Source organism: Larimichthys crocea, chromosome III, assembly GCF_000972845.2.
Source record: "Larimichthys crocea isolate SSNF chromosome III, L_crocea_2.0, whole genome shotgun sequence".
Classification (NCBI taxonomy): Eukaryota; Metazoa; Chordata; class Actinopteri; family Sciaenidae; genus Larimichthys; species Larimichthys crocea.
The window spans coordinates 32422440-32442191 of record NC_040013.1 but is presented as its reverse complement, the minus strand read 5'-3'; the positions used below and the strand labels follow the sequence as shown (position 1 = coordinate 32442191).

General features: G+C 39.4%; 2 protein-coding genes across 3 annotated transcripts; one reads left to right on the top strand and one right to left on the bottom strand.

Annotated features, from left to right (window-relative positions):
- Nucleotides 1-1869: 1869 nt before the first annotated feature.
- c7a (complement component 7a) lies at nt 1870-8827 on the top strand. 2 transcript variants are annotated; one of them, XM_019264529.2, is made up of 18 exons: nt 1870-2008; nt 2331-2392; nt 2527-2605; nt 2714-2855; nt 2949-3099; nt 3198-3336; nt 4559-4702; nt 4811-5054; nt 5479-5592; nt 5719-5885; nt 6029-6257; nt 6551-6722; nt 6869-6956; nt 7454-7586; nt 7667-7852; nt 7981-8074; nt 8164-8357; nt 8444-8827. In XM_019264529.2, exons 1-18 carry the CDS (start codon nt 1976-1978, stop codon nt 8620-8622), a joined length of 2550 nt encoding a protein of 849 aa, XP_019120074.1. In that variant the 5' UTR covers nt 1870-1975; the 3' UTR covers nt 8623-8827. The 2 variants fall into 2 exon arrangements, with proteins under 2 accessions (XP_019120074.1, XP_019120079.1); XM_019264534.2 differs by having other exon boundaries at nt 1877-2008; nt 8167-8357.
- A 1838-nt stretch (nt 8828-10665) lies between these two features.
- rgs7bpa (regulator of G protein signaling 7 binding protein a) lies at nt 10666-18345 on the bottom strand. Its single transcript, XM_010732992.3, has 6 exons — nt 17254-18345; nt 16133-16299; nt 12916-13046; nt 12540-12684; nt 11929-11999; nt 10666-11722 (listed from the first exon to the last, which is right to left on the bottom strand). The coding sequence occupies exons 1-6, from the start codon at nt 17401-17403 to the stop codon at nt 11631-11633; spliced, it is 756 nt and encodes a 251-aa protein (XP_010731294.1). The 5' UTR covers nt 17404-18345; the 3' UTR covers nt 10666-11630.
- Nucleotides 18346-19752: the final 1407 nt, after the last annotated feature.

Genomic DNA, 19752 nt, shown 5'->3' with positions numbered 1-19752 from the left:
ACTCATTTTAAAATGCTGAGCTGGAAACATTAATTTGACATCCTAAATTTGTCACTAGTTTATTTCAAGAAATGATAGGCAGCAAAAATCAGTGCTGCTTTTTTTTTGACTGCTGAAACTCAGTGGTATTCCCTCTAAAGCTGCCAGTATGTGATGGTTATGCACAGTGTGGCCCCAAGTCTGCCTGTTGACAGCAGAAATATGTCCATAATTAGACAGCAGTGTGGATTCCACATAGAAATATGGGAACACTCATTTAATAGCACCTCCTTTAATAGCATCTCCAGTTTTGTCCAAGACATGTCTCCCTGCAGATATACAGATCATTGACCTAGATGAAGTGCAACAGTTGAGGTGAATTAAACCAAATTCAGACTCAAGCTTGGTGATTCTCCTTATAAACCCTTTGCTATAAACTAGGAAGCTTGTTGCAGCTTTCCTTCTCTATTTACTTACTATATCCACAAACTGCAGCCTTGTAGCACATTTCAGCCATGAAGAGGAAATGGTTCTCAAATCTCTATTGCCCTCCAGTGTTTGCTCGAACATATCACATCCCAGTACTCACTGTTACTCTCAGTCTGTTTCCCCATACACACCCAATCTCTCTCTGAGCAAGTTAAAATGACGAGACCAAACAAATAGTATCTGCCAAGATGATGCTCGCTTCCTAGCCAATGTCACAGTTTTGACATGACAATGGCACTGTAGGTTTTAGCTTGAGAATTTTTATTCTTGGAAATGTTCATTTATTTTGTTCACCTCTAGGACCTCTTGTCTATGTTAGATAGATAGATAGATAGATAGATAGATAGATAGATAGATAGATAGATAGATAGATAGATAGATAGATAGATAGATAGATAGATAGATAGATTTACAACACAATCATCAACACCCCCGACAGCTCTTTGGTTCTTTGGTAGCAAGCCAAACAATTATCTTGATGTAAAGCATATGTATATCATAGTACTAGCATTAGTATGAAACTATGCATCTATGTGCAGACACCACAACACGACTCAGTGCAGTCTGCAGTGTAGGTGGTGTAGAGGAAGGGAGACAGCACAGTTCCCTGGGGGGCCCTGATGTTACTGATCAGATGATCAGACACACAGTTCTGTAATCTCACAAACTGTGGTCTAAACGTCAGAGTGTCATCGACCCAAGTGACGAGGGGAACACCCACCTGCGTTTGACCTTTAGCAGTCTGAGCTGGGTGGTCTTAAAGGTCTGGAGAAGTCAAAGAACATGATCCAGACTGAGGTGTTGGGTCTGTCCAGGGAGGAGTAAGCCCTCTGCAGCAGGTAGATGATTGCATCATCAACCCCAACATAGAGCTGATATGCGAACTGCAGGGGGTCTTGCGATGGGCACACCAGCAGTCTGAGGTGTGAGAGGTGAGAAGCAGTGGTGGAGGTGTTGGAGTAGAACCTATTGAAAAACATGTTTAACTTGTTGGTACGTCGTTCATTCCCCTCAGCTGCACCCCCACCTCTACTCTGGAAGAATCCTTTTCCTCAGAGTAGATTTTATGACTATGAAAACAATACTACATATATTACAGTTTACTTCATTTCTGGCACACCTAAAGGGAATACAGCACTAATTAGTGTTATTAGTTTCTCCTGGGCTTGTCCTGATATGACAGGTGAAAATGTCTCCTGTAAGAAAGGTCTATTAACTCAATTATAAATGTGACAGTGAGAAGTAACTGACGAAGATTTTCACTCCAGGAGGAATGTTTGCTTTCAGTTTTAGAATGACACTCTGAAGGAGTTTTTGGCAGGATTTGCTTTAGAAAAATATTTTCTTTTCTTCCTTTTCTTTCTTTTCTGACAAAGAAAATCCAAAGCAAATGCACACACACACACACACACACACACAAATCATTTCATGAAACCAGCTAATGTCCCTGGAATGTCCAACAACACTATAAATACCCAGTGACAAAGCCTGTTTAAGACTTTTCTGTATGCGGTTGCTCTCTGGTGCGCTCATCATGAAGGTAAGGAGATCTTTCACTTACAGGGAAGCTACAAACACATCTTTCATGCAGATTTCTGCAAAAATTCGATGTAGATTATAACTGGAATCTGATTTCAATTAGATTCTACATTTGCTTTGTGTCTTCAGTTTACTACTCCTCCAGTTTACAACTCCTTCTTCACCATTTTCTTGTTTTCTATTGTTTTCTCTTCTCTCCTTTTCTTTTGTCTTTTACTTTCTTATCTCTCCTCTCGTGGATCTCCTCTTTCCTATCTCTTCTCTTGTCTTCTCTTCTCTTCTCTTGTCTTCTCTTGTCTTCTCTTCTCTTCTCTTCTCTTCAGAACATTACGCAGTTCTTTTTAGCAGTCTTGCCATGGTTGCCTCTCCTGTTTCCTTCGAAAGGGTACATCTGTTTTTGATTTACTCTTTCAACATTCAAAGAACAACATTATAAATGTGATGCAATGATTATTTGGTTTGGATTTAATTGATTTGATTCCATTTATTGAATAATTTGATTTCAATTTAATTTTCAAGGTTGTGTAACCAGAGAGTTAATTGCCAGTGGGGTCGTTATGGTGATTGGTCAGAGTGTGATGGCTGCACCAAATTACAGGTTATGAGATGATGATAAAATACATTTACACATACAATACACATTTAACTAGCAATATTAGTGATAAAGATCATTTTAAATGATTTGGTACATTGTGGTATGTTACAGACAAGAAGCCGAGTCATGGCTGTTTATGCTCAGTTTGGAGGGAGCCCCTGTGATGGGGCGCGAACTGAGACTAGGTCCTGTGAAACCACAAAAGGCTGCCCTCTAGCGGATGGATGTGGAGACAGATTTCGCTGTCGATCTGGTTAAGAATAAAACTTTGTGCTTATCAAACACATAATAAATGAAAAATGAAGGAACTGAACAATCACTGAGCTGTCTATCTCTTGACCTTCAGGAAAGTGTATTAGCCGGTCTCTGCTGTGCAACGGTGATCAGGACTGTGAGGAAGATGGACTCGACGAACTTCCCGCAACTTGTGACACTCCAACACACGTTGTATGTTCTAAATCAGTTGTCCTGCCTAGCATTGAACTCCTAGGACTTGGGTAAGTGGCAACTCTTGAAATGTGTTTGTGCACCTTTACAAGCACACACAAGCAGGTACTATATACTTACCAGTGGGATACTGTTATTGCTTCTGTAGGTTTGATATGGTGTCAGGGAAGTGGAAGGCCAGTGTCATTAACACAAAGAGCTTTGGGGGCCAGTGTCGCACCCTCTTCAGTGGTGTCCACAATGCTCTCTACAGACTGCCCCTAAGTACTCTCAAGTACAACTTTATGGTTGGTCATTCACAATTACTATTGATACTGAAACCTTTCTTAGTCACTTAACACTGTAAATGAACCCTGTGTAGTTTTTAGTATTCATAACACCGTTTTGTTTACACTGAATGTGTATCATCATCCTTAAGATCTATTAACATATCATATCATTTTTACCTCATGATCACTTGCAAATCTACTTTTAATCTATTGTTGAATTTCACATTTGTTGCAACAACTTGAGGCTTTTTTCTTGTTTTGCTGTTTTAGTATTGCATTCTTGCCAATCACAACACGTCACTTTAAATGACCCCCTTTAAAGACTCATCTTCTCAGTGTAGTCCATATTTTTGTGCACATATGCAGTGCCTATCATAAGTATTTAACCCCTTAGATGTTTTGAGAAATGCAATGAGAAAGCCACTGTTGAAGAAAATTCATATTAGATCTCAACTAGAGTTTGGCAAAAGGCACGTGGAAGACTCCATGGTCAAGTGGAAGAAGAGTCTTTGGTCTGAGACCAAAATTGAGCTTTTTGGCCATCAGACAAGACGTTATGTTTGGCGGAAATCAAACACTGCACATCACCAAAAACATACCATCCCCACTGTGAAGCATGGTGGTGGCAGCATCATGCTGTGGGGATGTTTCTTAGCAGCCGGCCCTGGAAGGCTTGTAAAGATAGAGGGCAGAATGAAAACACACCGAAATCCTGGGGACAATCTTATTCAGTCTGCAATAGAACTATGGCTTGGGAGAAGATTTATTTTCCAGCAAGACAATGATCCGAAGCATACTGCGAAAGCTACACAGGAATGGTTTAAAAAGAACCAGGTAAATGTTCTGGAGTGGCCGAGTCAAAGCCCAGACTTCAAACCTATAGAATTTGTGGCTGGACTTGAAAAGGGCCAGATACCCGCGCAACCTGACAGAGCTTGTGCAGATATAGATATAGATACTGACTTGAAGGGGGTGAATAATTATGCAAACAATTTTTTTTCTTTATATAATTTTGTTTCATTAACATTAGTTTATAGAAATCTTTCACTTTGACATTAAAACGTTTTTTACAATAAATTTTTGTGCAGGGAAGAAAGCCAAATTTTATTGACCATGATTGATTTATGAAAACAATAAAAGGGTAAAACATCCAAGGGGGTGTATACTTATAATAGGCATTGTATTTCATTTCATTTGAGTTAAAACTACTTTGACATTGTCAAACCTTTGCCATTTTCAGGTTAAAGTTCAGAATGACTTCAGTGATGAGATGTTCGAAAGTAAATGGCACTATGCAAAGGACATTGTCAATAGACAGAAAGTGTCTGGTACCACGTCAGGATATCGTAACTATGATCTTCATGAGAAAGATGACAAGAGTCGGGTAAGTAGGGCCTTGCAGTTTTGTTATTGTATCCAGTAACAATGCATCTCATTTTGAAAAGGACAATCAAACAAATATTAACTTATTGATTATTTTCTTTCCTTCCAGACCCACAAGCTTTTGGTTTTAAAGAATGCCATAGAGGTAGCTCAGTTCCAGAGCAACTCTCCTGAGTATCTCCCGATATCTGAGGAGTTTTGGAAGGCACTGGCTAAACTCCCATCAGTTTACGACTATGCTGCTTATAGGAAGGTTTTGGAAATGTATGGAACGCACTACCTGTCCGAGGGAAGCCTCGGAGGCTCCTTCAAGGTTGTCGCCATGATTGATGAAGAGAGTGAAAAAAAGACAAGTGAGGATTTATACATCATCAGCAACAAATTTAAAAAATAGAGTAATAGAATAATATATTTCTTAAAAGCAAATAAACCACTCTATAACTGAATTACTTTTGCTTTCCTGAAATAATGCAATAAACATTTGTATGATATGTTTCCTGTTGCATCTTCCGGGCGGCGTTTAGCTCAGTTGGTAGCGCAACCGCCCCATGTGGCTAAATAAGGCAGAAATAAAGCTTGAAAGGGCCAAACAAATTTTAAGAAATATTGTTAAAATACAACATGACAAAATTACAAATCATCGTTTTTTTAAATATAAATCTAAACATCAGGTCAATAAAATTGCTACTCCATCCATTAAGCCTTGCTTCAATCATGTTAACTGCTGGTACTGACTTTTGTTTGTCTTTTTTTCTTTTATTCTCCATTGTTTTCAAGTGACCAGCACCTCCGAATTTAATGAGTGTGAAAGGACTAAACGTTGGATTCTTTTTTTCCCCATCACCCGCGTTTCCTGCAGCAGTGGTCGCGATCACCGCTCAGATTCTAGTGGTACAATTTTATGTTAATTCTACAAACATACCAGAGCCTATAAAAACACTTTTTTATGGGCACAAACACAACACAATTTCTGAATCTTGCTATCACATATCATCTCTTCAAATATTTTTAAAATAGATTCCACCACCAGTAATTCTGTGGAAAATGTGGCTGTGAATGGAGGTGGCACACAACAAACTGCAGCACTGATGACAATGAATTTCAGGAATCCAAATAAAAACTGGGAAATGTATTCAAACTGGGCTGACTCTGTTCGATCGTTTCCAAAGGTCACAAAACAAAAAGTGAGTGAAAGTAAAAGCTTGTAGAACTTTAAAAGCATGAAAGTAATGTTGGATTTACTTGATATGCACGTCAACTTGTCAAAAAACACAACCTTTTATCTCTCTTCAGTTTCACTGTCTTACCCCGACTTTTATTTTGGCAGCTGCGACCACTGTCAGAGCTAGTAAAGGAGGTGCAGTGTGCTGGGGTGAAGAAGCTCTACCTTCGCAGGGCCATTGAGCAGTACCTTTCTGAGAGTGACCCCTGCCACTGCTGGCCTTGCAGCAACAATGGCATAGTTGTCATGGATGGAGATGAATGCAAATGCATTTGTAAACCTGGCACATCAGGACTGGCCTGTGAGCAAGGAACTGAAGCTGAGGGTCAGCAAGGTTGGTGTGACATTTCAGACAGTATCTAACTGGCTATGGCGTTATATTCAAAAGATGAATATGAAAGTGGTAACCCTCTTGTAACTCTCAGTATAAACAAGTTAGCGTACTTCCTGAAATGTCTAATTATTGCTTTAAATTAACTGACACTGGTGGAGGAGATGTATTTTTTCTTTTATTTCTTTTTTTTTTCTTTTACCAAATGAATACAGTACTTAAGTAACTTTTTATTGGATAATATCACATATATCACTTTTTTGCTCCCTTGTCCCTTTGTGTTTCTTCTCATTTAGGAGTGATCCATGGTAGTTGGACCTGCTGGTCTGCATGGGCATCATGCTCTGGAGGTCGAAGGTCAAGAAGCCGTTCATGTTCTAATCCCACTCCATGGAACGGAGGACAAAATTGTATCGGAGAAACCACTGAAACATCTGACTGTGAAGAGCAAGATCTGCAATATTTAAAGTCAGTGCCATTTGGAAAAATTCTTATATTATATATTTTTTTTTTTTTTTTTTTTTTTACAGGCACCCTTATCAGAATATTCAACTAGAGAAAGTTTTCTAATGAAATTATACAACATCCTATTTGCGTCTATCTGTCTTCAACAGAACCATGGAGCCTCAGTGCTTCGACCAAACTCTCCCAGCAAGTCAGAAGTGCGGAACTCCACATGCTCTAATCAATGGCTACATCGTGGTAAAGATGAAGCTAAACTTGAGTTTACTAATAATTAATTATTAGTCATTTGGAATTTGATCATTAAGGCCACAATACAATGTTACTCCTCCTCATATAATTTGTCTTTACATCAATCAGCCTAATTTATCAAAGTACACACCCAGAGTTTAATATGGCAAAATATGTAATGTCATTTGGTAAACGTAATAATGTAGCCTCTAAAGCACATTTGAGACCCAGCATTGATAAACAGGGACCAAACAGGGCCATGTTTGTGTTCCATGCATGATCGATATTTGCATTCAGAGCCTTAAAAAGATATTTTGCATAATGGGGGCTATGAACTACTATGTGTACTGTGAAGTAAAAATTTTCCTGGCACAATGGTATTGGGCCACATTTGCTATTCATGTTTGAGTCTCTGACTACCGTTTCTTTATAAGAGGATTGTGTAATAAAGGTTCACAACTGAAAAATGGAACTTAATCACATTTCTGTCACCTCATGCTCCACAGGACCAAAAGGATATTTACCTTGTGGGTAGTAAGGTTGAATACAGGTGCACTGCCGGTTTTTATCTTGTTGGTCAAAACTCCATAGAATGCACTGCTGATCAAACTTGGTCTAGCAAGCCTGGAATGTGCTCAGGTAATTACCGATAAAGCTTAAAACTCACTATCACAATGAGTTACAGTGTTACTTTGTTAAAGTCCATTTTTTCCCCCCAGTTGTAAGCTGCCAGCTTGAGCTTGCTGCTGATGTCATAGCCTTTCCTTTATCTGAGGGCTATGCCGTAGGGCAATCGGTCACCTTGTCCTGTCCACCAGGTAGACAGCTGCTAGGAGAAGCAGTGGTTTCATGTGACTCCAGTATGCATTTTTCACCAAACCCAGCAGAAATCAAATGCAGCCCAGGTAAATTATACCTCACGGTTCATCTAATGTATTGCATTTTACTGCTTTGATTTTTTATCTGTGGATGTGTGGATACTAGACTGTTTGCAATGTGTGAGAATGACTTCTATGTATGTATGTATCTACAGTCACTCCAACACAACAAATGACCTTGGTCGAATGTCAACCATGGGAGAAGTCTTCCAGAGGCAAATGTGTTTGCAAAATGCCCTTTGAGTGCAGGTATGTTAACTCCACTAATCGCTAGTCATTTAGTTGTTCTTGTGGTTACTGTGTTTGATAATGAGTTTTTTTTTTGTTTTTTTTGTAAGCAGTTCATCTTTGGATGTGTGCGCCTCTAGTGCTACTACTGTGAGTAGAAAATCAATTCTTCTGAATGTGTGCAAAATGCATGCACTGAAGTGTATTGGGAAGAACCACATGATAGTAGAAGACAGCACCTGCACTTGGCCAGAGCGCAGCACAACAGGCTGCGCCAAATGTCACATTTGGGAAACTTGCAACGGTAGGAATATTAAAGGTTAAAACCCGTCCATTGTACAGAATTTGCAATTTGTAATCCTCTAATTTTTCTCCACATCTTTCTTTCAGATCAAACCAATCAGTGTCAGTGTAAGGACTCTGCAGATTGCGTGACCCCAGGATATAATGTGTGTGTTCGTGTTGGAGAGGATGCAGCAAATCAGACCATGAGCGAGTGTGATGCAGGACTACGGCGATGTAAAGGAGAAAAGGTGTCAGTTGTCAGTATCCTGCCTTGCACTGACTGAGGATGCAGGATGACAGTTTGACCTTAAGACTTTCTATTTCCACCTATCTCAACACTGTCCTCATATTTTCCCAATGAATTCATATTTTATAAAGTATCACTGCTTCAGCTGATTGTAAACTGCAACTTTATGCATGCATATTGTATATTGTATACATACTAACACAAGGAATAAATAGCAAATAGCATCAGCTATGTTAAATTTCCTTTCATTATTGTATTTTTTCGAATGGTCTAATATACTGAGAAGCAGATATATCCCCCCAAAATCCTAATTACATGTAGATGTAATTATTTTAGAGAGATTGATATTCACAAACACAGCATGTGCAGTGTTGTCTTACATCTAGCATGTTGTTGATTTCTTAATATATCAAATATGCAATACAATATGTGAAGCAGCTCTGGGTTTTGAAACAAAATAGCTTCCCAAATGTCCCTTGAGATAATGTTTGAAAATCTGTGTTGTTGACTGATATGGTTTATTTCAAAAGATGCCCTGCGCTTTCTAAACCAGACAGTTCTCAGTCTGCCAAGCAAACCCCTACTGGCAGTCTATTCCTGCCTCTGGCTCACTGCCCTTTTGTGGTTTGAATGCATGTGTGTCCGAACCTGCCTGTGAAACTGTGTGAACACAGCAGCTACGAAATCTCTCCTCATCACACCAAAATGCTTATTGTTGGCAGATGTGTGTCCCCCAGTTACACCATGTTGTACACAAAGGCTGGTAGGTGAGAGGAAGGTGTTATATGCCCAAGAGCTAGCACACATGCTCACACTCTCAAAGAGGTGATACACACACAATTTGACATAGTTTTTTTTGGTGAGAGAAAGAATATTCAGGCATGTACAGGGATGCTATCACTCCCTATGAACCTAAATAAATATAGAAATGTTGATTAAATCAAGGAGAAAAGACAACATTAATAAGTTGTTGGGTTACCAAAAGCTGTCATAACAACTTCAGTGGACCTTAGCACAGATGAATACCATTCTTTCAAAAGATTCCCACATTTGGGATTTTGTTGGTGGGGATGAAGAGTGCTGTCTCACATTCGTTAAAAGCTGTTCAACAAAGTTAAGATCCCATGACAGCAAAGGCCATTATGACTCACATCATTTATATTTTCATCAAATCAGTCAGAGTACCTCTTGTGACCTGTATGGAAGCATCTGTATTTGTTTCTTCACTCAGTTATTCAGGTTTTTCCTTTAATTTTTAGAACACAGCTATTCTGCAGACTCTTTTCTGTTAGTCAGGGTGAGAAAGAGGGTAAATCTACAGAAGTTATCATACTTGCATTATATTCTCAGCTGCTATTGGCATTTTTCCACAGCTCTTGTGCTGACTTTAAAACTTTTCATGAGCTAAAAAAAAAAACAGCCCTGTTTTCAGGTGTGTGTCGACCAGTGGTTTATTTAGGTGAAGAAGTAGGTGAATTTTCTCATTCCTCAAAGGAACCCTTAGTTCTTTAGTTTTGGAGATGTATGGTTTCCAATAGACAGTGTAAACATACAGCATCTATATTCTGAACAATTTTACGTATAAAATATAATATCCATTTATTTATCCATTTTATTGCACTTATTCTGTTATGGTGGGGGGACTTCCATGTATCCCTGCATGCCACAGATGTCAAAGGGCACAGATTCATGCTCATATTCCCTTTAACTTCAGCTAACCTGCATGTTTAGTGTAAATTACAACAAATAGTACATATGTACAGTTTTGGAGTTGATGAGGATCTGTCAAAGAAATCATTTCAGCCACTGAAATTTTTCTCTTTCTGTTTCCTTTTTACTTTTTTTCCCCCCCTCTGTATCCATCTTTGTGCTCATCTAACCTTCCTGGATACAAATGTTTACTCTACAGACTTAGCAGTGGGACAAACCAGAAAAAATAAGCATACAGTGAATGTTGGGATGTAAATTGTTATGGGAAGACCCAAACATCCTAAACATGTCAGAAGTTTTTTTTATGGTTTGTCTCTACCTAGTGGACATCTTAGTGATTACATGCAAGAAAATTACAGAGACAGGTTGATTAGTTTCAATAACAAAAGTTTTATTAACAATGTAAAATGACCTATATCAGCTTTGACTATTGTACCTTCACTGTGCCCTAAACATTGATCACTATCAATAGTAAGCAAGACCCATGCTGCCTGCCCTCTGTCTGCACTTACTGCCTCAGACAGAGAGAGACCCTCCCTGCTTTTACCAACCAACATATTCTTTGCTAACCAACTCCAACTTTGAAAATAATTCAGAGAGCATTGCGTAAAGAGTATGTGTATATACAAGTCTAATGTCTCAATTTATAGATAGATATTGTGTGCAAAGAAGTTTTCTTTTTGAGTATTGTATCATATATTCCATTTTGAAGCTGGAAAGTTAAAGTTGGGTACAGGTTCTTGGTTTATGGAAGACTAAATTAAGTACATTAATAAGAAAAAACAGCAAGAAACAGAAAACAGAGACTGTAATACACAACAGACTTACTCTGCACGAACCTGTCATCTCAGCTTAGACAGACAAATGTATAACTTTGCCTTTGCAAGTGTCATCTTCAGATATTCAGATGACATCTATTCATAAGTTATCACATTATTCCTGACAAAAACAGACAATTATATTCCCTTTTTAAAACATGAATCCTCATTTCATTCACTCAGGTTCATGGAAGTAATTGAACATTGACATTTCAAATGACCTCTCATTCTCGTTTACATTGGACAAGCAGGTATATGACTTCATTTACCAAAAAAGGGAAAATTTGTTGCAAAATATCTTAAAATATATGTTCATGACTTTTGATTTCATTACATTGCAGTTACAATTCTTATTTGTATTACAAAATAAAATTATAAAATGGGCAGCCTTTAAAAAAAAGAGAAAGAGACAATTTATTTGAAAATGGCAGTAATAGATTGGTGGGAGACACAAGTGGTGAAGGACAGTGGGTAATGGTGTCTTTGTTGCCGCCTCCTACCCACAAAGGCGGGGCCCTTAGCTGGTTACCAGGCAACAGAGCCCAAAGAACCGCCTCTTCCTCTGTCGGACCAGTGGGTAGGGAGTCAGGTTCAGCAAACTGCTGTCATCTGGGCACAAGAACACATGCAGACCACTGCCAAGTCAGACATTTCTGCTACTTTAATCTACACTGTTTCAAAGCCACAGTCACTGTCGCTTATCCCATTGACTTATCCCTTTTATACTTTTTGACTATAAAATATATTCAAAGTGTCACTGCTCTATGGGGTTAGGATGTAAGAGGGTAAAGGTAAGAAAACAGTTTCTATCTTACCTTGGTTCTTCAGTGGTAAAGGCATTGTCTCCCTGAGTTTACTGAGAAGGTTCTTCATCTCCCTCATATCCCTGAAATAACACATGACTTTTATGTAGTGTTCCCATAGCATCTATCATGTAGTATATTTACACCCACAACAGATGGGCACATAGAGTCAGTCCCGCAGGTTTAGCAAATACTCACTTGCCCCATTTTTTGAAGTGTCATCTACAAATATGTCTCAAAATATGCTGTATTTTGCACAGTAAAATGTATTACTGTCATTTTATTACTGCTTTCATGCCCTAATACGACAAAGCACAGTCTACTTTATGACTACTAAATGAAGTATCTTTCAAGTAGTGTGCAGTCGACTATGGGACAAGATCCCAGGTAAAAACTGGATGTTGTAAAATTTTATTATGTTCTAATTATCAAAAATAATCATAGACATTACATTACATCACATTTTTGTCACCCTCACTCACTTTGCATTATCTTTCCACACATATGCTTTGATCAATAAAGATGAACATTAGTAGAATTATTATAGAATTATTATTAACACACAGAAACACACAACACAAGAGGACACAACACACACCACTACACATTTTTCGTTTACCTACTTTTCTATGTTTTCTATGTCAGTGGCCACCAGCCAACAGAGCTGAGGACAGTCAGTGGGAGAGGAAGAGGTGTCCTCCAGGATGGGGATATCTGAGCTCTCCTCAATCTTACTGTCAATGCCGGGTGGGCCACAGGAATCCTTACCTAAAGCACACAGAAAGCAGCTAGCCTTAACCAGGTGTCACCACTACATGCATTAAAACATAGGAGAAGAAGAAGGATGATATATGTTAAATTACACCTAATTATATTTTTTGAAATCTGTCAGTGGTGTGATTGTCTTGGTTTCTTTTAATTTATTAAATTTTTAAAGGACAAACAAAAAAAACAAACAGAAACAACGTGCGCTCAGTGTAGGCTTATTCGTGTATTAACCTTTCCTGTGGAGCTGCAGGGAGCCCAGCAAGCAGACAGATTTGAGCATCTCAGTGATGTACATCTCCAGACAGCACTGCAGCTGGATGAAAAGCCTACAGATCTCAGGGTGGATCTCCCCGTCCTCTGGCCTGAAATAGCACATAGTAGGAACACAACGAGGTTACTGGCTAGCTGAAACTTGATCAAATCTGGATAGCAATGACCAACTTTATTGATACAAAATCAAAATTATAGTTTTGTTTTGGCAAAAAAGGTTATCTGTTTGCTGTAAGTACAGTATGAAGTCTGTGACAATGTTGTATTTTTATATTAGGACCTTAGGCCATGAGGCATAACTTTTCTCTCTCCTGTATAGTATGTACAGTATGTAGAAATATCAAATTAAGAAACTGGAACTAGGAAAAAAGTTAAATAGTAAACAATAGAAAAGAAAAAAAAAGTTAAATATTATACCGCAGACTCCCATTACATGTTATTTAAGTGCTTAATTGATGAGTTGGTTTCGTCTTGGCTAGAAAAGTTTGAGTGTGAATGTAGCATGTGACAGAAATATGATCATTTACATGTGCTGAAAAAAGAGAAATTGACAACACTTATAGACTATTTACAGCACGCATGTTACTCATAGGTTTTTACTTTGAAATGTCTTAAGGTTTAACAAATATGAAGAATAGCCCTGGTAATACTGACTAGTTTTGCTTGCCTGTGATCCCCACATCAGCTGCTAATGTGAGAAGGGATTATAAACTGAAAATTTTATTAAACTTTATCAAATTAAAATGTGAGAGATGAACTGTGGCGTTTACATTTACAATCAGTAAATAGGAATGATCTGAAATCCATTCTTCAGACTTGTTTCTGTCGCTTTGAGTTGACAGCAGACATGGTTAGGATTGATTTTAACCATGACAGGACTGATTTAACCATGTGAGAATTTATAAATAAAACAAATTAAAGAAGTTCAAATATGAAACATCTCTTCTGAGTATTTTATTTATTTACCTAGAGCTGATCAGTAGCTTTTATGAGACACCACAGTAGCTTCACAACCATATAAATCTGGCGTTCAAGGGGAAACTACAGCAGGTGATATTCAGTGGGTGTGATATCACATGGGAAAGTGACAGCGATGAAAGGCGTGAAACTTGCACCTGGTACAAATATTTCTCGCACAAATCATGCTGTTGCGTTCCCCTCTTCCAACAGCAAGCTTCTCCTTCCCGTCCTTGTTTTGTCACACTGCTGCCTTCTACAGTACTGTTGCTAAAGCAAAGCTGTCATCAATGCTATCCTGCTTACCAGCTTTCCTCTAGCGCATCGGAGAGGCCCCGCATCACTCAAACCATTCAGACACAGTGGCTTTATTTGATTAAAGGGGAATGACCTGTGCTGTTTAATTCAAGCTCTGTGTCTCTAGTAGTGTAGACGAACATTAAAATGGCCTGGAGAGCTTTTAGAGAAGGAGGTTTAGAGTATGTGCTGGTGATGATTATGACAATGATGTTGATGCTGTTATCAGGGGGAACTTAGAGTTCTCTCTAAAGCTGCTGCACCATCTCTATTTCTATAGCTGAAGCATGAAATTCAAGCACAGGACTATAATGGATTGTACTTGTTGTCTTTGAGAGAGTAGAATGTTGTGAGAAATAATTGTGAGTATAAAGGTTCAGCATTATAAACTGCAAGATTGAAATAAGTTGTTATTAAAGCCTTGTTATAAAAAGAAAGTGTTCAATGCATGTTGCATGATTCATGCCTCTGCATGACAGGAAACATGCAGGAGACATGTTCACTGACTAACAATATGAGTGTGTCACGCACATGCGGTTCAAAGCCTCCATACATTAAATGGATAGATTTTGTCATGCATGTAACAGACAGTGAAGGATATGCATTCTTAAATCACTGTAAGATATAGCAAGTGGATTAATTATTAAGCCCGGAAATGGGTTACAGAGCAGAGCAGCTAACGCATTTTAAACTCGCCCTTGTAAAATATATATATATATATATATATATATATTATATATTATATTATATATATATATATATATATATATATATATATATATCTATATATATATATATATGGCAGACTGATATTTAATGGGAGAGTATTTCACAGGTCTCCAACAAATGGGCATGCCAGATTAAGGAGGAATGTGAGCTTTATGAGCTATAGCTACAGTAAACCTGGTTGTGTTATTGTTCCAACGGTGCCCCGGCTTTGGCAGGCGGCTAGCACTGCAGGCATCCTCCAAATCTCTCTCACCACTGGCTTCAGTCTGTCCGATTGTTATTTAAATAAGTCTGAAGGTGCCAAGTCAGCTGGCATGTTAGCCTCACTGAGGACCTTCAAATCCCAGGCCTCACTTTGCCCTTCTTCCACTGGCACCAATCTGGAGTAGATGTTGGGCTCAGTTGGGGGTGGGGGGACGGGGTGGTTCCATCTTACTTCCATCAAAGCCGTTTCCCACCAAATCTTCGACAAAGACTTTGTTCATAAAGAACCATTTTAATATATTTTAGCATGTAAAACATTCTCAGATTCAAATCTAATCTTGTTGTAGTGACTTCAAAGTGTTTTCATTATTGGATTCTTATATAAAAAATTTTAAAAAACACTGCATTGCTGAAGAGCACGCTAGTATCTAAATGTTCAAATGACCATAACAGAGACATAACCTACTGTACAACACACACACACACACAAAGCAACAATGTAAAAGTCATTGGCTCCACGTTATTGATACGACTATCTCGGATATTGGTCCTGGGAAGCATTCCACTTCATGCATTAACGTTTTAGGGACCAAGCTAATGGGAAGTGGTCAGTTACAGTAGTTGTTGTTGGGATTGCTTCCTGGTAAAGCTGTCCCATCAGCAATTAGAGACATTGTTGTTTTTAAAAGCTGATCTCATGTTCTGTTTTCCCAAACTCTTTACCCACTTCAAACTCACTAGTTTCAGACTAATGGAGCAGCAGCAGCAGACACTTGGATGATTTCTTTGAAGTGTAGAGGAGAAGGCTTAAGTGTGTGCCTAAAAGTGGGGATGCTTATGCAAATTAAGAGATAAATTTAGATACTTTACAACTTTAGGCGCAGCAGTGGCGCAGAGCGCCCCATTTGGTGCGGTTTGCACTTTTTCAGAGCTGTGGAGAGCTCTTTGCTAGACACTCTCAGCACCATGGACAGCGTCTGTGCCAACTCACCCCGATATCAAGGAGAGACTGTGGTGTGCCGCTCTTGCCATTTCGCAGCCTTTAGTTCGGGTCTTCAGCATTTCGGCCCGTAAAGACGGACAGTCGACAGTGATTTCGCCAATGGAGATGACCAGTTCACGGTACAGAGCCACAAGTGTATTGAATTCTTGGACGATCTGTGTTAACAATGAGATGACACAAAAATAAGTTATGACCTAGTAAACACCACACAAATAACAAACTTCCTGCCCTGGTCGTTGCAGTAGAATAGTTTCCATCCTTGGTCTGCGTATTGATTCATCAACATGAAAACGTGTCAGCACTATATCCAGCCTCACAATTCTCTCTTTATTTTTTATTTTTATTTTCTTCACACAAATAATCTCCCAGTGCAGGTACACGGCGGTAGTCTGCAATAGAAGTAGCACTTAAAAAATGCAACCTGGCACATATGCGGTCACAAAAGCCCATTGATCTCTGAGAGAAACACGTGATTAAGCAAAAAGTGAAGCATTGCCATTAAATTGTCTGCAAAGTCAGAGCGCACAGATGAATGAATTTCGTTTTTTTTATTGACAGAGGTCCCATTATGCAAAGTTTGGTTGTTTGCACAACCTCAGAGCTTGAGATTGGAGCACAAACATTTCGTTCACTCCTGCATGCATGGCATCCTGTATACGAACAGCGAGGCTCCATGACGTTCACTGATGTATGAAAGGGTGAAGCAGGCTATGTTTATGATCATTTCTGCCAGGATCTGTCAAAACACAGGACCATAATAGTGCCACGATCACGAACACCTCCACAGATAATCTTGTAATTCAGGAACTTTTTCAAATCAGCCACAAATCACGAGCAGCTTTCCACACTCCAAATGCAAATCACACAGTCAATCTGCACGCCGAGATGATCTGCTTGGCTTTACTGGCAACAAAGCAATGCAAATGCATATAGCTATTTTTAGGCTGCCAGACCGGGTTACGGTGTTTTTTTTTTCTGCAGCTATTAACAGCTGTCGCTTGTGCATCTTGCATGCACGGGATAGTCGATTGTCCTAGAACAAAGAAAGATAATAATACAGCACTCCTTATTAGAGGCACCATGCAGGCATTGACGTGTCGCAAACCTACCATTCTGCAGTCGGCCACGGCGCGCTGGGCTTTGCGGGTACTTTCGGTGCTCTCCCTCCTCTGTGGGTCTCGATAAGGAGGCTTGCCGATCTGGAAGATGTTCCCGGCGGATCTGGGGCGATTTTTGCGCCCATTCGATGCAGAACTCATGCATACACATCCACGAATAAAACAGCCCTAATACAGAACGGTTTAGTCTTATTTCCCCTCACAAACTCCACCACCTTCTCTCTTCCTGCCTCACCACCCTGCACCTTTACTGTTCACCTTATTATCTCCTCCGTTTACGCTCAATTCACCTTCGCCAACTACTGGCTGGGCTGAATCTCGATTATTGTTATTGCTCTGTCTGTCTTACTCACGTTCCTCCTCCTCTAGTGTGGGAGAAGGAGCAAATATTCTCCCAGACGAGCCTCAGAGCGCAGGAAAAGTACCGGATGAGCGCCTGCGACTCCTCTCCGCATTGCCTTGACTGCGACGGGGCGCAAGTCACCTTCACTCCAGCAGCACACGGTGCACAGTGAAGACTTCACACCCAAACCCGGAGTCCAGCTAGCTGAGGTGTCTTCTCTGACGCACCGAAGTCAGAAGGAGACGATCGCATTCACGGATATTCTCCAAATGCAACCATTTTTTATGATTACGCGTTTCCATTAAGCACCAGTAGGACGGACGATATCGATCTTTTCTTAGCTGCACAATCTCCTTCCAGAGATGAAATAACGCAGCCAATGCTCCCGCTGACTATATTTCGCAGCGACACGTCAAGCCCTCAGTGCCGGAGAAAAATCTGAACGTTCAAGAAAACTTAATTCCTGGTATCGCGGTGTCAGATCGGCTCCACACTGTTTGTGTCTTCGAGTGTTTCCAGCTCGTCGGGCGGCCCTTTCTCTAACCTTGGAGAAGCAGAAGAAGACAAGTAGCTGCTACAGGCCTGACGTGGCTCTGTGGCTGGCAATACTGCGTACCCAACGCACGGGAATACTAATAGGGCCCATCAAGTCAGACCCCCGCCCTGAGCTGCATATGAGCTCCTAAACCTGTGAAATTAGGGCTACTGGCCACTTTGTCTCCCCATAATAATAAAAAAAGAAGCACAACACAGTTCATTTAATACGCCAGTAAAGACTTTACAACTTTATATTGAAGTTTACATGGATAGTGCATCTACTATGATATATTCATAATATTTAGATTCTGCATGCAGGCCCATTCTATTCGGATTTCAAGTGTGTTTTATGTTCATGTAAAAAGAAATCTCCCTATCTGTACAGCTATATTAAAATGGTATTGTTAGACACATAGTGTAGTGTAACTTTATTAGAGCTCACAGTGGTCTCTGTTGCCCATAAAGTTGGAATAATTTTGTTTTCAGACACATTCCTCTTTTTATTCCTATTTATACACATCATGTTAATAGTGGTTTCATGTTTACTGTGATATGTTTTGAAGAGATTGATCAATAAAGTTTTGAGAAGATACACTCTAACTATCAAGGATAAAGCACATTGTCACAATCATTTCATGGGAAGAGGTTAAAAAATGTTATTCTAACTTTATGGGCAGCAGTTCATTGGTTGCTTAATGTAGGAGTATTTTATTGTAGATTTTTGGAATAGGTCTGGCAGCATGATGCTTTATAATCTTATGTTGCCTGGTAGTTGTATTTACTCCATTTCCCTTACTAAGGGTATAGGCTACTTGCTAAATACTTGGTGGTATATCCTGGACAAAAACTGAAGTAGGCTGCCTTCACACAAATAAAGAAAATACATCAAGTAAATGTGAGTAAATGACTGCAGCAGCAAATTAGTCGTTTGCGTTTACACCATCAGAAAAAAATCACATTTTTGTTTGTTTGGTAGCTTCTGTAAATGTGCCTGAATCCATCGGCAGCTTTCAGCAGTGACTCTTTGTCCTTCCTTGCATTTCACAACCGCAACCAGAGCAAAGTATGTGGTACATATACTGAATAAATTAGTAGTCCATTTCAGTGTATGGTGAGTGCTCTTTCTAAACATGCATTACTATTTAATTGTGAATGCAAAGGAAGACTTTCAAATGCTTCCATGGAAGTGTTTTAAACACACTCACAGATACACACATCTGGACTCACACCAACTGAGAGACACGCATAGAGTGCTGAGTGACTTACGGTGTAATTTCATGTCTCTTAACAAATTCTGCAGTGTTTGAATTTGGTGTTTGGTGTGACCCATCTCTAATGGCTTTTACCCCAGAATGTGTACACCACTTTAATAGGCTAAAAGACACATTTAGACTTGGCCAACAGTTTAAACATTTTAACTGCTACTGCTTTCCAAAGTAGCTTTTTCAAACTCTTGGCATAGCTCCCACTATGAAAACTAAAAAACAGTCCAGTCTTCAGGAGTAAGCAGAGACTGTGCTTTCTATAGAGTGACACCAAATTATATCCATTTGAGACTGCTTTACTTAATGCAGTAGTTCTGTTACATCCCAACCAGAGAGGTGACACTT